The sequence below is a fragment of the Podarcis tiliguerta genome (assembly GCF_965153285.1).
Source record: "Podarcis tiliguerta genome assembly, chromosome: 10".
Taxonomy (NCBI): Eukaryota; Metazoa; Chordata; class Lepidosauria; order Squamata; family Lacertidae; genus Podarcis; species Podarcis tiliguerta.
Window position 1 is genome coordinate 67,212,654 of NC_139543.1, and position 16,869 is coordinate 67,229,522.

The 16,869-nt window shown below is 49.0% G+C and overlaps 1 protein-coding gene across 1 annotated transcript in view; it reads right to left on the minus strand.

Moving 5' to 3' along the window:
- PLXNA4 (plexin A4) overlaps positions 1–16,869 on the minus strand; it is a 618,767-nt gene that overhangs the window by 550,392 nt on the left and 51,506 nt on the right. The window contains exon 2 of the mRNA XM_083401717.1: positions 9,926–11,205. Coding sequence (XP_083257843.1) covers positions 9,926–11,107 — 1,182 coding nt within the window. The 5' untranslated portion in view covers positions 11,108–11,205. The remainder of the gene's footprint in view (positions 1–9,925; positions 11,206–16,869) is intronic.

Below are 16,869 nucleotides of genomic sequence, written 5' to 3' on the forward strand. Positions count from 1 at the left end.
CGGGGTATAAATAATAATAAATTATTATTATTATTATTATTTGAGGTATCCTCCCATCGCTGGGCAATAACTAGTCTAGCTGCTGTGGACAGGAAGGAAATTAATTCTTTAGATGTAAGGGTAGAATTTGGGGTCAAATCTAGTGATAATATGGCAAGTGCCGAATTAGAAAGGAAGGATAGGTGGTTTGGTGATTTTGGAGATCAGGTAAAGAACTTTTCGCCGAAAGGCATGCATGAAATTTTCACCCAACAGTTAACGCGAAAACGTAACTCCGGTCTTATCCCACTGGTGCCCTCATTCCATCAGGTCTCCAGCAAGATAATGGGAGTTAGATGGGGAGACGCCGTTCAGAGCTGCATCCTAATCGCACACCGCATGTCATTCGTGCCAGCGCAGCAGTGGTTACCGTGCAATTACATGCCACTATGTATAAGTGACAATGCAGTTACAGCTACTTTACCAATTACAGGGGAATTGCAACCCTGAAGCTAAGAGGTTTTTCACTCAGATGTAATTTAGGCAAGAACAGAAGAGAGAATGAAGTTGCTCAAATTTACTGGGAGTTGTGTCTGTGGCTGCTCAGGTTTTTATTTTATTTTTATTTTTTTCGCGTCAGATCAAGGAGTGGTGTCAAGTTTCCAGAGAACTATAGAATCTTAATGTGCCACAGACTTCGTCGCCTGCCTTTGCTATCACCACACTTCCCAACATATGGCTTCAGGCAATAATATAGCATGTACCATGCGTCGTAAAATGTGCAATTTCCTGGAAGGAAGGCTGCATCTCTCTTAGACCAAAGGTTTCCTTCCTGGTGAGTCAAGCAGGCCTTTCATGGGTTACGTTTCATGAGCAAAAGCAAAGACTGTGTTAGTTTTCCAGGAGTAAAGTACACTTTTTAAGAGCATTTGATCCGAGGCGGCATAGAACTCCTTTTGGGGCTATATCAGCACTACAGACATATCAAATGTGTACCTGCTGAACTGTCATGGCTGCCAGAGAACCCTAGAGATTGTAGTTTAACAATAGTGCTGAAAATTTTATGTTGGGGAAATATTTCCAACACCACAGAACTGCAGTTTCCATAGTTCCCTGAGTAGTTGAAATAACCATTAATTGTTAGTGTGTGGCAACTCTTCGAATATCATAATTGTCTCTTCTACAAGCGAAACATAGCAAACTTCTTCAACCTTTCCTCATAGTCATGTGAGGGCTTGCTTCTCCACCACCTTCCAGAAAACTATCTGCTCTCTCTCTGGTAGGTAAAAGGTAAAGGTAAAGGACCCCTGGACGCTTAAGCCCAGTCAAAGGCGACTGTGGGGTTGCGGCGTTCATCTCGCTTTCAGGCCGAGGGAGCCGGCATTAGTCCTCAGGCAGCTTTCCGGGTCATGTGGCCAGCAGGACTAAACCACTTCTGGTGCAACGGGACACCGCAACAGAAACCAGAACGCATGGAAACGCTGTTCACCTTCCTGCCAGAGCAGTACCTATTTATCTACTTGCACTGAGTGCTTTCGAACTGCTAGGTGGGCAGGAGCTGGAACAGAGCGATGGGAGCTCACCCCATCACGGGGATTTGAACCGCCGACCTTCTGATCGGCAAGCCGAAGAGGCTCAGTGGTTTAGACCACAGCACCACCCGGTAGGTAGGGTAGCAGGGAAGGCTGAGAAGAAGCTTGGCTTATCAACTGCCATAAGGGGCAAGGTGGTGTGATCCAAAAGCAGAAGCAGCTGTTGCTTTTCAGAACAAGGAGGTGTGCACTGTAACTGCAGCTACATTAGCAGGTGGGATGTAGAGCCGGAAGTAGGGACGAGCAAGCCTGTCCGTTTTGGTTTATCTCGGTTTCCCATTTTTCCAGTTATAGGTTCAGTTTCCCACATTTCCATCTCAGTTCGACAATTCAAAACAAAACATCTTGTAACTTGATGCTGTGAAGTGCCTCGAGAAGGGCTGCATACAAATAAAATAAATAAAATAAATAAACTGCAAAATTCAGAGGAGTACGAATTTTGTAGGATAGCTGTTTCACTTCTTGCTTTGATTCAGAAAGTGGAAGCCGAATACTGAATCAAATTTCTCCCCCAGCCTTAGCTGAAAGAGACATCGAGATACAATCCAGATGCTACTCCTCTTTTAAAGATCAAGTGTGCCCAGAATGAACCCAACCAGTTACTTGCTGGGTCCTTTCACAGAGGCGAATAGTGAAGAAGACACTCTCCACCCTGGGCTCCCTTTTCCAGCACTCCACAGCAAGAAAGTTCTTCATAAGTGCCAACCCAAGTCCTTCTGGACGAAGTTTCCTTCTGCAGCTACCCCTTTCCATCGCACCCTGGAGTTTTGCACCATGCCATCCAAATCCATAGTTCCTATTTCAGGCTTTCGGCTCCGTTTGTGTCACCTGCAAATGCTCAGGTACCGTCATTCCGAATCCATCGTACGGAAGCGAACGCACCTCAAAGCAAGCCCAGGTGCAGCTGGAAACCTGGCACTAAGGCAGCCTCTGCCGAAGAGCAATTAGCATAATTATTATTTTGTTTTGCAGGCAAAATTGCGACTTGGGCTCCTAAGCGCCTCGGCGCGTGTGACAACAGTGCTTGATAAAATTTCAAAACAACAACAGAGAACGTTTGGCTTGGCATTTCTGGAGCATCTTGGCCTACCTTGAGATTCCTCAGCAAACTGGCAAGCATCCCTGAGTTATCCTGAGAAGGCAGGGGTGTAGCGAAGCAGCCGTTGCTGTGGCAAGTGCTGCGATGAAGGTGCCTATCGGGCCATTCACGAGTTAAAAGTCTGATCCTAACCATGTTATGTCAGAAGTAAGCCCTATGGATTTCAATGGGATTTACTCCGACATAGTTATGTGCAGCTTTAAGTGGGATGTGTGCAGCATATTCCCATTCGTTTCAACAGGTCTGTCTCACACTAAACATTCCCAGCATGGGGGGCCCTGAGAGGGAACGTGAAAAATTTCTGCTGTTTGCAATACCTCTTCTCTTATTTCGGTACTTAATACCCGCATCAATGCAAAATTGCACTTCTTTATGGGACGCTTATCTATGCATGTGGGAATACAATTATTATTGTTTTTTAAGGATAAAGGTAAAGGGACCCCTGACTCTTAGGTCCAGTCGTGACCGACTCTGGGGTTGCGGCGCTCATCTCGCTTTATTGGCCGAGGGAGCCGGCGTACAGCTTCCGGGTCATGTGGCCAGCATGACTAAGCCGCTTCTGGCGAACCAGAGCAGCGCATGGAAACGCCGTTTACCTTCCCGCCGGAGTGGTACCTATTTATCTACTTGCACTTTGGTGTGCTTTTGAACTGCTAGGTTGGCAGGAGCTGGGACAGAGCAACGGGAGCTCACCCCATCGCAGGGATTCGAACTGCCGACCTTCTGATTGGCAAGTCCTAGGCTCTGTGGTTTAACCCACAGCGCCACCCGCGTCCCTTTTTTTAAGGATAGGTGATCTTATAAGCTGTTGTTCTGCAAATTGGTGCACATCAAAACATTAGCCTGCATGGTTCCCAACTGGAAGGTACAGAGACTGAGTTTAATTTTCGCACTGTTTCTGCGTTAGAAACAAAATCTCTTAACACTGACCTAGAGGAGGAGCTGTGGCCTTTTCTCTATTGAAGTGAACCTCAGAGAGGATTGAGAAACATCAAGGTCAGGCATAGGCAAACTCGGCCCTCCAGATGTTTTGGGACTACAACTCCCATCATCCTTAGCTAACAGGACCAGTGGTCAGGGATGATGGGAGTTGTAGTCCCAAAACATCTGGAGGGCCGAGTTTGCCTATGCCTGATGAAGGTTGAAAGCCTCTTTAAGGCCCTGTGTGATATTAGAGAGATACCCTGCGTTTCTTCTGAGCCTGGAAAAGGTCCTCAAACCTAGTTTGGAAAGTCTCAGAATATGGGAAGAAAGCTAATTATGAGTGCCTCTGAGACTGAGCGCAAAGCCTGGGAAAATCAGAACCTTTTTTAAAAAAGGAAAGAAAAAAATGTGCTTGCCACTGGTTGCAAGCAATTATGCAGTCTCCTGACATTGCCAGATCCGGGGTGCTTCTCTGTAGCTGTGATGATGCAACTTCCACTGTCAAAAAAAACCCCTCGCTGCATCCCTAGCCCTAAGCGATTTCAGACGGCATCTGCTAGGATGGTGTGTGGGTGTTGCTTCTGTTTTAACAAAGTACAAAAACTTGTGAAGGCAAGCAGAGTTCCCACCCACACCCTCCCTTTGCAGATGTCACAGCCCTGGGGTCGGAGAGGGATTTGGCTCCGGGAACGGAGCTAAATCCAGTTGAGCCCATTACCACACTGCTCAACAGAATGATTATTGTGCAAGACTCGAGTCGCGCCGCAGCCCCCAGACCAGCGGTGCTTTAAATAGCACCCAAACGTCTCTGTGAAGGAGCCTCTGATACTTTGCTTCCAGCCCCCCGGTTCTGTTTCCTTTTCACTTGGTTTAAAGAAGACGGGAAGGGGGCAAAAGAGCCTCTTGCGTAATGATTCCCTTCAGCTTGCTAACTGGCAAAGCAACATAAGAGCAAGGCAATGTGAGGTCAGGTTTGGCTATAAGCGGCATGTAAACAACAGCACGGAGGAGCATGCAGGAAACCGCCAGCAAGGCCACATGTGACAAAAACCTACTGAACCACATACGAAAGCAGCCGGGGTCCCCTGCAGCAATGCCAGGCACAGCATCTAAAATCAACTCCTTCCCAAGTAAATCTAATCGGTCGTGAGGCGTACGGCGAAGAATTACTTGCAGCTGCCAAGGGAAAGCTCTGAAAAAACTCGGGCTGGGGAGGAAGGTTTGGGGAGAGGGGAACGGGCAAAGAAAGCGTTCCCTGGGCATAGTTCACCTGCAGGAGGAGCTGATTAGGATCAGCGTCCTGATCTGGGCGAGAACGTATCTGCCCCGGGGTGGTGGGCCAATCGCACAAAGAGCAGGCTTAATATAGGCTCCGCAGAGAGGGCATCAGGGCGGAGGATTTCGCCTGAAATATCTCAGACACAATAGCACCAGTCAGCCGCCCCGGGCCCTGTTCCACCCTGAATGAGCATGTTGTGTGAGAAGGGTCAAGGGGGGGAAACAAGAAGTCAAGGCACAGCGCGATGCTTTAAGTTGGGAAGGCTTGGCAAGCGGCCAGTTAAAGGGGCAGGCTGGTTTTGGGGACTCCTTTTCCCTCTGCAATGTCTTATTAGAGCACACCATCATCCTCACATCCATCAGCCTCACTCAGAAAGCCTGGAGACAGAAGAATCTCTTAGAGTTGGCCTCGTATAGGCAGCGTTTCATTGCTGTTCAAACAGGCATTGCAGGCTTGCCAAGCGCTATGAAAGCTTGCAGACCTACTTGATCTGAAATAACGGTGAATCGAAGTGTGCACAGTGCAGGCAATGATAACTCTGCTGTTCACCCTACAACTTTGTCGAAATTTACTGCCTGCCTTCAGCCATAATTGGCTCTATGATGTCAGACAGGGCTGACCCAGAAGCACTTTACCGCACAGAAATCTTCCTTTTTTTATAATGCTTGAAGCCAAAATGAAAAAGGCGTAAAACCAGTGTTGAGCTGAAAGTTCTCAAAGGATAACTTTCAGCTCAAAGTTACAGGGAGCTTAAGAGGGTGAAAGGGGAACCAAAAGTGCTAATTTCATAGAGTTGTGGAGTTAGAATCATCTAGTCCAATCCCCTACAATGCAGGAATATGCAGCTGTCCCATACAGGGATTGAACCTGCAACCTTGGTATTATCAGTGCCATCAGAAGAAGAAGAAGAGGAGGAGGAGGAATTTGGACTTGATACCCCGCCTTTCACTCCCCTTAAGGAGTCTCAAAGCAGCTAACAATCTCCTTTCCCTTCCTCCCCCACAACAAACACTCTGTGAGGTGAGTGAGGCTGGGAGACTTCTGAAAAGTGTGACCAGCCCAAGGTCACCCAGCAGCTGCATGTGGAGGAGCGGGGAAGCGAACCCGGTTCACCAGATTACGAGTCCACCGCTCTTAACCACTACACCACTCTGGCTCTAAGTGCCTAACCAATTGAGCTATGCAGGCTCCCAACTACCCCCTTGCTTTGCTGCTGCCAGTTCTGCAATGACAGGTCCCCTTGATCCCAGCCCCACCATTGACCCATGCAGGATCTGAATTCAGAGGAACTCCAGGTCACCCAGGGAAGAGAGCTTAGCGCCCTCTGCTGCACCCTCCCAGCCTGAGGACATGGCTCTCTGATTCTGGGGAAGACTCTCTTGTGGCTTCTCCTCCTCCATAGCCACAAATGTGACTGCAGAACCAGCCATGGACCCCCAGAGGACTGCAGCCAGCCATCCCTGGGTGGTGGAGTCACTGAAAGGAAAATACCCTGCCAGTCATTTTAAGCCCTCGGTCCTTCACTGAGACATCATCCATAGCCTAGACAACATATTCCATAGCTCTGCCAACAGGGCCTACTGGGAGCTGTCCAGCATCCTGACTGGGACTTAACCTACCCTGGCAGGACTTGACTTGCCCAGACTTGACCTGAATGGCAGAGCAGTCCTTTCTTTTGTCTGCCATGGATAGCCTTCACCTCCATGAATTTTCCCAGTCCTCTTTTAAAGCCATCCAAGTTGGTGACCTCTTCGCTATATATATTTTAGGGTCCAGGTGAAAACATTCCTCTTCAACCAAGCCTTTGGCTGATTAATATTCTACAGCCTTTTCAATGTGTCTGTGGAAAGAGGGGGGTTTGCTGTTTTGTTTTAGTTATTTACTTGTGTTTTTATCTTGTAGTTTATACCGTGAACTGCTATGAGATCCTAGGAGGAAGGGTGGTGTATAAATTTAATTCAATCAATTAATACAGGTGGGAAGAGCTTTGTTGCACTTGCAACAAGTACATTAAAATCCAGTCTCTAAAAATTCCTGAATTCACCTCTTTTCTTCATTTGAATTTATACAATTGGCCACGCAATTTTATTTTTAATGAGGCTTCTTGGCTTCTAAACCAGCTGTCACCAAGCTGGAGTCCTCTAGATGTTTTGGACTACAAATCCCATCAGTGCTCCCACCAGGGGCTGATGGGAATTGTAGTCCAAAATGCCTTGAGGGCACCAGGCCCTCTAAGGCTGTTCTAAACTGCAGGCAACCCCTCTTCTATACACAGCATCTTCCTCCCAGCTGCTGAGAAAACAGCGCAGCATGGCTGAGTTACCAACTTCCCGTTTGACTGGCTTGACTCTAGTGGTCTCAGCTGCCACTCTGGCTCAGCAGTGAAGCATTCCAACTTACTGCAGACGCCAGGGCTTCAGCTTGATATTTCACTCTCTTGGTTCCCGCCCCTGCCCTTCCAGCCTGAGCAGCAAAACTCGGCCCTGATCCCTTCCTCCTTCGCAATTATTTGTGCTCATGCCGCACTCCATTACAGCCAGGGACAAGGATGCGGCCAGTCGGAATAGAGGCCCTGGACAAGCCATTACTCTGGGAAGGGAGTGCAAACAGCCAGGCGGAGGGGCATGGATGGTTTCCAAAGCCATTTACCGCTGCACTAAAGCAAAAAGGTGGAGGAGAAAGGAATAGCATGTGTTAGGTGAATGCCTGCTTGGGTTTTTCAACAGGTGGGCCCATTGTATGCAACAGAAGGAGACTGGCGGCATGTTTTTGGCACGGGGCATGCAAAAGCTCTCACATTCTTGGAGCAATTCAAAATTAAATGTGTGGCCATCTTGACTTTGAAAAGCCCTTTTAGCAATTATTCAAGGAAGCCCTGAGAACAGGGACAAAGTGCTCGTGCACTTTAATTGTGGTGCTTGTTCTAAAAGCAGTAGCAACTGCATTCCCCATTGCTTTGCCCTGAGGAATAGCCCAGTCGGTAAAGCATGAGACTTTTCATCATGGGGGTGAGCCCCACATTGAATGAAAGATTCCTGCATTGCATGGGCTTGGACTACTAGATGATTCTTGTGCTGCCTTCCAACATAAAATTCTATGATTCTTAGTGTTTTCTCTCTGCCTCTTCAGGCCCAAGCTGCCAGGATAAGGACAGGAAGCATTGCCCTCACTCTGACTTGACTTCAATGTTATCCTATCTAGGAAATCAGATGTCACGAAGCCAACTCAGAGGGAGGGTAAAGATAAAGGGACCCCTGACCATTAGGTTCGGTCGTGGCCGACTCTGGGGTTGCGGCGTTCATCTCGCTTTACGGGCTGAGGGAGCCGGCGTACAGCTTCCGGGTCATGTGGCCAGCATGACTAAGCCGCTTCTGGCGAACCAGAGCAGCGCACGGAAATGCCGTTTTACCTTCCCGCCAGAGTGGTACCTATTTATCTACTGGCACTTTGATGTTCTTTTGAACTGCTAGGTTGGCAGGAGCAGGGACCGAGCAACGGGAGCTCACCCCGTCGCGGGGATTCGAACCACTGACCTTCTGATCGGCAAGCCCTAGGCCCTGTGGGCACCACCCATGTCCCTAGAGGGAGGGTAGCCATGTTTTAAAAGGGTGCTAAGCAGAGGCAGGGAGCAGCAGGTTGCAGAAAACAAGGCAGCCGTGGACAGGAGGCAAAGACTGAGTGAAGAAAGTCATCAAAAGGATGGTTTTCATGTTTTGTTTTACCCACCACTACATTGCCTCCCTTCTCTGCCTGGGACCTGGCAGCCTTATCATCCTTATCCTCTAGGTTCTCAACCTGTGGGTCCCCAGATGTTGTTGGACTACAACTCCCATCATCCCTGAGCTCTGGCTTTGCTAGCTAGGGGTGATGGGAGTTGTACTTCTACAACATCTGGGGACCCACAGGTTGAGAACCGCTGCTCTAGTGCTTAGAGTGCTGGACTAGGACCTAGGAAACCTGGGTTCAAATCCATGCTCAGCCATGAAGCTCACTGGGTTACACTGGGCCCGTCACTCACTCTCAGCCTAACCTGCCTCACAGGGTTGTTGCGAGGATTTAAATGGTGGGCAGAGATCCACGTATGCCACCTGGAGCTCCTTGGAGAAACAGGGGGCATATAAATGAAATAAAGAAATAAAATAAAGCTGGCAACCATCATTAAGATATTCCAGAATGCCCTGCTTGGAAGGGCATAGGGGTGGGGTGGGGGTAGAGAATGGCATCCCTGAACTGCCATTCCCATCTCCACTACCACAAAGGGGAAAAATGGCCTTCGGAATAGGGCATTCTGGGGAAAAGAAAAAAAATGGGTGGTACCGTATTTACCGCTCTATAAGATGTATTTTCCCCCCTCCTAAAAAGAAAGGGGAAATGTGTGTACGTCTTATGGAGCGAATGCACGCTTCACGGGCTATCCCAGAAGCCAGAACAGTGAGAGGGAGTGCTGCGCAGTGCTCCCTGTAACTGTTCTAGCTTCTGGCGTAGTCGTGCGAAGCCTCTGCAGGGCAGCGGGGAGCCTTCATCCTGTGGAGGCTTCGCTCAGCTATCCCTGGCTTTTGCAGGAGATGGGGGAAGGGACAGAGCCGCGTGCTCTGTCTCTTCCCCCACCTCCCAGAAAAGCCCCCAAGAGCCGCGCTCCCTTTAAAGAGCACGCGGCTCTTGCGGGAGGTCGTGGGAAAGCCAGGAGGCTTGCTTTCACTGAAGCCAGGAGAGCAAGCGGGATCGCTGCTGCAAAGCCTCCTGAGCGAAGAGGGAGGAGCGCTCCCTCTTCGCTCAGGAGGCTTCTTATTTCTTGTTTTCCTCCCCTAAAAACTAGGTGCATCTTATGGTCAGGTGCGTCTTATACAGCGAAAGATACTGCCCCAATTCCCTTTGTTTTTGAAAATGGGGCTGCCGAATGGAGGAAGTTGGCGGTTTGACACAGTTCAAAAGAATTCCCCTCCCAAACTGCACCCACAGACTTGCATTATGTGTCCCCCCCCCCTCACTTCCATCACCACCATTCCTGGCTCAAAGGACAACCAAGGGTTTCTTGTTAGCATCCTGACTTACTGCACTGCTGCAGCGGATATCCTTCACTTTAAGCCAGGCCAAATCCAAAGTGCCTTCGCCCCTATAGCAGGACTGCAGCCTGTCTTTGATGCGGTCGTTAATTCTTTTCAGAGCAAAGATGCACAGGGCCGACTCGTCCAAGGACTTCATCTTCCTCTTCTGCCCCTTGGAGAAGACGGTGAAGAGGACGTCGTCCTCCGGCCTGATGCCCAGTGACCTGGCCAAGATGGCTCCTGCCTTAGACAGGTAGGCCGCCTGCAGCAATCGGTATTCCACCCCGTTCTTCTCGCAGCCAATGGGCACTTCGACGTACGAGTTGAAGGCCGTGTCCTCTTTGCACAGGCGGACCAGCTTGGAGGTGTAGACTTGCTCCTTAGTGGTGGAGCCCGGTGGAGAAATCATCTCGGGCTGGAGGGTGAGAAAGTAGACGAAATTACCACTGCTGAAGCCATAGATGTAGTATATGTCGAAGTCCGGGATGATGGTGAATGTATCCGACGGGATCTTGATCATGGAGGCCACAAACTCATCGTGGAAAACGTAAGCAAACATCCCTTCTGCCTCAGAGTTCTTGGGGAGCTTTCTGCTAGAAATGGTGGGGAAGTACTCTGGCTTGCCATCCACTGCGGTAGCAATGAAGAGCTTGTCATCCATGTTGTTGTAAGAGACTATCACCCCAAAAACAGAGCCGCTCTCATTCACCCCGGAGAGATAGTGTTCCTTGTTGTGGAAGGGCTCTCCGAGCTTAAACAGGTCATCCAACCTCAAGAGTTTGCAGATGCCCTGGTACAGGCTTCCGCAAGCAATCAGCCTATTCTCCTTGTAGTCTATGAGGAGCATCTTGTTGATGTTGTTTGTGGACTTCAAGGGTTCGTTGCAAGGCTGGACCAGTTTGGGAGGGTAGCACTTTGGGTTGTCGCTATCCGGGCCCGTCTGGTGAAACGTCAGCATCTCCAGATCGCTGGAGAGTTTGTAGATCCAATTGACGGCCCCCAGGTAGATGTTGCCTCTCCTCTCGTCCACCACCAAGTGGTTGAAAAGCACGTCCGCCGTTTCCACAGTGAAGGTGAGGAAAGGTCTCTTTGGGTTGGAAGGCTGCTGCCTCGTGGTGGAAGGCAGCATCACGGCGCAAGGAAGGAGGTGCAAGACGAAGCAAGTCCACCTCCACGTGTCTCCCGACATGGTTACAAAAAAAAAGAGTTTTGTATTCCTAGAGCGGCAGGAAGTGACGTTAGAGGTGTGAGCGTTGTCAAAGAGCCGACCCTCTGGTGGAGATTATCCTAAGGGGAAAAGGGGTGGGGGAGAGAGAGGGAGGGAGAAAGAAACATTATTGAGAAGCATGTCCCCAACCTCCCTACTTCAAAAACCATGCCATCATCAGAGAAAGCTTCTTTAATTGCTAATCCTCGCCTTTTCATCTCTGCAGCAAGGCTGGCACAAAGGGAGCCCCCTCAAACGATGAGATGCCAAGGCAGAATAAGCAAGCAGCCAAGCTCGTTGTCAAAACAGCAGAGAATATACTAGGAGGGCGAGAAAAGCAGGCGGAGGTTCAGATTAAACAAAGCGCCTTTCAGGGCAGCAGCATAGTACCATGAAGAGTACTAATGGTGCTGTTTAGGTGTTAAAGGTAAAGGTACCCCCTGACAATTAGTCCAGTCGCGAATGACTCTAGGGTTGCGGCGCTCATCTCACTTTACAGGCCAAGGGAGCCGGCGCCCGTCTGCTTTCGCAAACAGTATTTCTGAGTCATGGCCAGCATGACTAAGCCGCTACTGCTGAAGTCAGAGCAGTGCACGGAAACGCCGTTTACCTTCCCACCAGAGTGGTGCCTATTTATCTACTTGCACTGAGTGCTTTCGAACTGCTTGGTTGGCAGGAGCTGGGACCGAATAACGGGAGCTCACCCTGTCGTGGCACAGTGACCTAATCCACAGCGTTAAGCAGGTGCAAATCCTCCAGTCATAAGCCATAGTTGTCCCATCTCCTGGTGCCACCCCACCTAGATATGGTCCTCAGAGCTCCGCCACCACCATCACCTGTGCCAATCAGCTCCAGAAACCCAAACTCCTTCCACCTGATCTCCACCTGCCTTGAGCCATGCTTCTCTAGCTGCACTTTTACATGGAAGAGCACAGAATGACTCTAAAAGCGTAAGTAAGAAAGATGACCCAGTTATACTTGGGTAAATCCGGGAAGAGGGTCACCATATCAAATACCACGCACACATGTGCAGAAAAGCCTGCCAGAGCTAACCACTGGCTGTGTCCTGACTTGAGAGCAGTACACCTGGCTTGAGAGCAGTACATGTGAAAAGGATCTAGGAGTCTTGGTTGACCACAAACTTGACATGAGCCGACAGTGTGACGCGGCAGCTAAAAAAGCCAATGCAATTCTGGGCTGCATCAATAGGAGTATAGCATCTAGATCAAGGGAAGTTATAGTGCCACTGTATTCTGCTCTGGTCAGACCTCACCTGGAGTACTGTGTCCAGTTCTGGGCACCACAGTTCAAGAAGGACACTGACAAACTGGAACGTGTCCAGAGGAGGGCAACCAAAATGGTCAAAGGCCTGGAAACGATGCCTTATGAGGAACGGCTAAGGGAGCTAGGCATGTTTAGCCTGGAGAAGAGGAGGTTAAGGGGTGATATGATAGCCATGTTCAAATATATAAAAGGATGTCACATAGAGGAGGGAGGAAAGGTTGTTTTCTGCTGCTCCAGAGAAGCGGACACGGAGCAATGGATCCAAACTACAAGAAAGAAGATTCCACCTAAACATTAGGAAGAACTTCCTGACAGTAAGAGCTGTTCGACATTGGAATTTGCTGCCAAGGAGTGTGGTGGAGTCTCCTTCTTTGGACGTCTTTAAGCAGAGGCTTGACAACCATATGTCAGGAGTGCTCTGATGGTGTTTCCTGCTTGGCAGGGGGTTGGACTCGATGACCCTTGTGGTCTCTTCCAACTCTATGATTCTATGATTCTATGATTCTATGATTCCTGTATGCCTGTATATATTCATTTGATTAATTTTCATTTAATTTGGTAATAAAAACAACAACAACCCACAAAGCTGTTTGCAAAAAGGGTAAAACAAATAATAATTAAAAGTGGTTAAATAGCTGGTTAAAGTGTTTGAACAACAATTAAAATCAGCAATAAGCTAAACATGGGTTGAAAGATGCTACATATCTGTCTAGGCGTGTGGAAGCAAAAAAGAGTACAGTGGTACCTCAGGTTACAGACGCTTCAGGTTACAGACTCCACTAATCCGGAAATAGTACCTTGGGTTAAGGACTTTGCTTCAGGATGAGAACAGAAATCGTGCTCCGGCAGTGCGGCAGCAGCTGGAGGCCCCATTAGCTAAAGTGGTGCTTCAGGTTAAGAACAGTTTCAGGTTAAGAATGGACCTCCAGAACGAATTAAGTACTTAACCCGAGGTACCACTGTACAGCAAATGGGCATGCCTGATGTCAACAGGCAGAGAGTTCTAACGTTTGGGTGCTGCCAAACAGAAAGATTGATTTGTTATAAATGTGGGGTGAGTGTGTATGTCACTGAGAGTGCAGTCCCCCCAAAAAGTGCACAGACAATGACGGTTCCCTATTTATTGCACACATATTATACAAACACTTGTGGCATCCATACTCTCTCAAGCATTCCAATGCAAATGTGTGATCAGCTGTCAGGAAGCAGCCATGCCTTCACAAACATAACGTGGAAATATTCCTTTCCTTCCTTTTTACTCATCGCTGCACCCACACAATTCTAATAATAGTAAAGATCCCCGTTCAAGTGAATGCGGAGTATTGAGTGACTGGGCTTTCCGACGCACCACGGGGTACCTGAGATATAGTGCGCCTTCAGAGCAATTGGATCACATTCACCATATGCCCAGCACCATCCATGGAGCAACAGGTGGCTCAGGATCTGGCTCCCCAAAGCAAGTCATCAGGTATTTATTTGCTGAACGGGGAGAACCTGCCAAGCTCTCTTGCTGAGTCTCCAGCACAGCATCTCCCAAAATGCAGAGACAAAGAATTGTAGCGCCTCCAAAACGCTCGTGGCTCATATCCGAGTACAGGGAAATTACAGCGCCTCCGTCAAAAAAAACAAAACAAAACAGCTAATGTGATAGCAATACCCAGCCTATCATCACACACCGCTCCGAAGAGACTGATTAAAAACAAACACCAAGGAAACAAAAGATAAAGAGCGAGGCAGAATGAGGCCGGAGGCTTCCGGATTCTGCCGCTTTGTTTATTTCCAGACAAAACTCAAGCCAGCTTTCTACAGCAGCTTTGAAACGACAGCAAAGAGGATGCTCGTAGAAAGACAGGGAAACAGAGGTGGCATTAGGTGTGTGTGGAACCACAAAGAGAAATGTCACCTTTAGTATCGAGGGCCGGCCAGACCATTAGCCTTGCTGAGGCAGCCGCCTTAGGCGGCAAGTTGGGGAGAGCTAGAAAGGAAAAAGAAGGGCGTTCTCGTGTGTTTTTGCCTTTGCTGCAAATGCCGCAACGCGAAGGTCTCACCGCCACCAGCCTGGGCAGAGTTCAGGGCCTGCCAGCTTCTCAGACTGCCTCCGGTCACCTCAGGTTATGGCTATCATAAAACTACACTCTGTTCCATAATCCTTTGCGATTACAGCAGCCAGCAAAAAGTCACCTAAACAGATGTTGGAAGCAAATCTGGTTGTCTCTCCTTGGACAGAAGATCCCAGGTAATTTTATGTTGTGAGCCACCCTGAGATCTACGGGTATTGGGCAGTATACAAATTTAATAAACAACATAAATAAATAAAAATCCCCTGAATCTTATACTGTAAACCGCCCTCTGATCCTCGGATGAAGGGCGGTATATAAATGTAATAAATGAATGAAATAAATAAACCTCCATGGCAGGCTAGGAGAGAACTCTGTCTGAAACCTTGGAGAGCTACTGCCAGCCAGTGTAGGCAATATGAAGCTAGATGGATGCAGAGTCTGACAGGCAGCTCCCAGTGTTCACATGAGTGAGGCCAAAGAGAGTTTCAGTATGAAAACTTTCCAGCGGGGTTCTGCCGACCACTAAGGTTATCGCCAGTTGCCAGCTAAAGCAAAATCTGTTGTGGTTTTTGAAAAACTGCTAACACCTGGTATAGTTTTGAACATCCCTACCTGCAAAAACAGGGACTTCTCTATGGGACACTTAGGGACACGGGTGGCGCTGTGGGTTAAACCAGAGAGCCCAGGACTTGCCGATCAGAAGGTCGGCGGTTCGAATCCCCGCAACGGGGTGAGCTCCCGTTGCTCGGTCCCTGCTCCTGCCCACCTAGCAGTTTGAAAGCACACCAGTGCAAGTAGATAAATAGGTACCACTCCGGCGGGAAGGTAAACGGCGTTTCCGTGCGCTGCTCTGGTTCACTAGAAGCGGCTTAGTCCTGCTGGCCACATGACCCAGAAGCTGAATGCCACCTCCCTCGGCCAATAAAGCGAGATGAGCGCCGCAACCCCAGAGTCATCCACAACTGGACCTAATGGGAAACAGTTGTGCTGGACCATTAGGTCCAGTTGTGCTGCATCCATCTAGCTTCATATTGCCTACACTGGCCGGCAGTAGCTCGCCAAGGTTTCAGGCAGGGTTGTCTCCTAGCCTTTACCTTTTTACCTGCAAAAACACAGGCAGAGGGCACTGGGATGGATCTGCTGTGAGATTTCAAAGATGTGTGTGGTGCGCTTCTCAAAACGCCGGGGAGCATACTGTCTCGGGGTGCCCTTGAGCAAACATCGCAAGCGAGGCCACAGCACCCGGGATGCGTGCTTTGCTGAATTCTCATGCTGCAAAGCACATCCCGTCTCCCAAGCCGCTTGGAGCTCTTTAAAGCAAAGGGCTGAGGCGCTCGGAGGAAGCAGCCAGCTGTGAGCTTTTTATTGGTCACGTTTGAACTGGCTGGGTAACCGCACAACGCTGATTAAATACCCCGAAGTCATGCGCCGCACTGTAGCAGACACAGCAAGAAATCTAGCCTGGCACTCTTCCCATGCTCCCTTGGTGGTGGTTGTGTGTTGTTGTTTTTCTCCCTCTCGGGAATAATTCTCAGGGCTGTGGTAAATCTGCGCCTAGGCTGTCCCATTTGAGGCTGCAGTAGAGGCCTCACAAGACTGAGACAGATCCCCATAAGCAGAATAACTTCCGCAATGAAATAATAATAATAAGTTCCAGCAAGTTCCGGATGAAAAAAAGCCCTGTGTGGAGGGAATTCGTTTGTATGGAGGAATGTTTCAGTCAAAACATCTTTCGGCCTCAGGTGGTGTGGCCCAAACGACACATTTGCTACCTTAGCGAGAATTGTTGGGGTTTCCGGACAAATTTCAAAAATAAACCACTTCTTCAAGCAGTGCTTAGTTTAACTATGGAAGAGAAGGAAGACTCCCATGCTAGATGGCTTTAAAAGATGATTAGGCAGATTCCTGAAGGAGAGGGCCATCAATGGCTACTAGCCAAAATGGCTTTGCTGGGCCTCTACAGGGAGAAGCAGCTAGTCTTCTGAATATTTATATTGTTCTCAAGTTGTTAACCAAGCCTCTCAGATGTGTGGCAGTTGCGAAGGGAGCACGATTTTTTATTTTTATTTTTTTACCTCACGAGGGCCAAAACTGAGACCAAACACAGGTTTGCTATCTGAGAAAGAAGTAGGCCTCACTGGTAAAGGTAAAGGTACCCCTGCCCGTACGGGCCAGTCTTGACAGACTCTAGGGTTGTGCGCCCATCTCACTCAAGAGGCCGGGGGCCAGCGCTGTCCGAAGACACTTCCGGGTCACGTGGCCAGCGTGACATCGCTGCTCTGGCGAGCCAGAGCCACACACGGAAATGCCGTTTACCTTCCCGCTAGTAAGCGGTCCCTATTTATCTACTTGCACCCGGGAGTGCTTTCGAACTGCTAGGTTGGCAGGCGCTGGGACCGA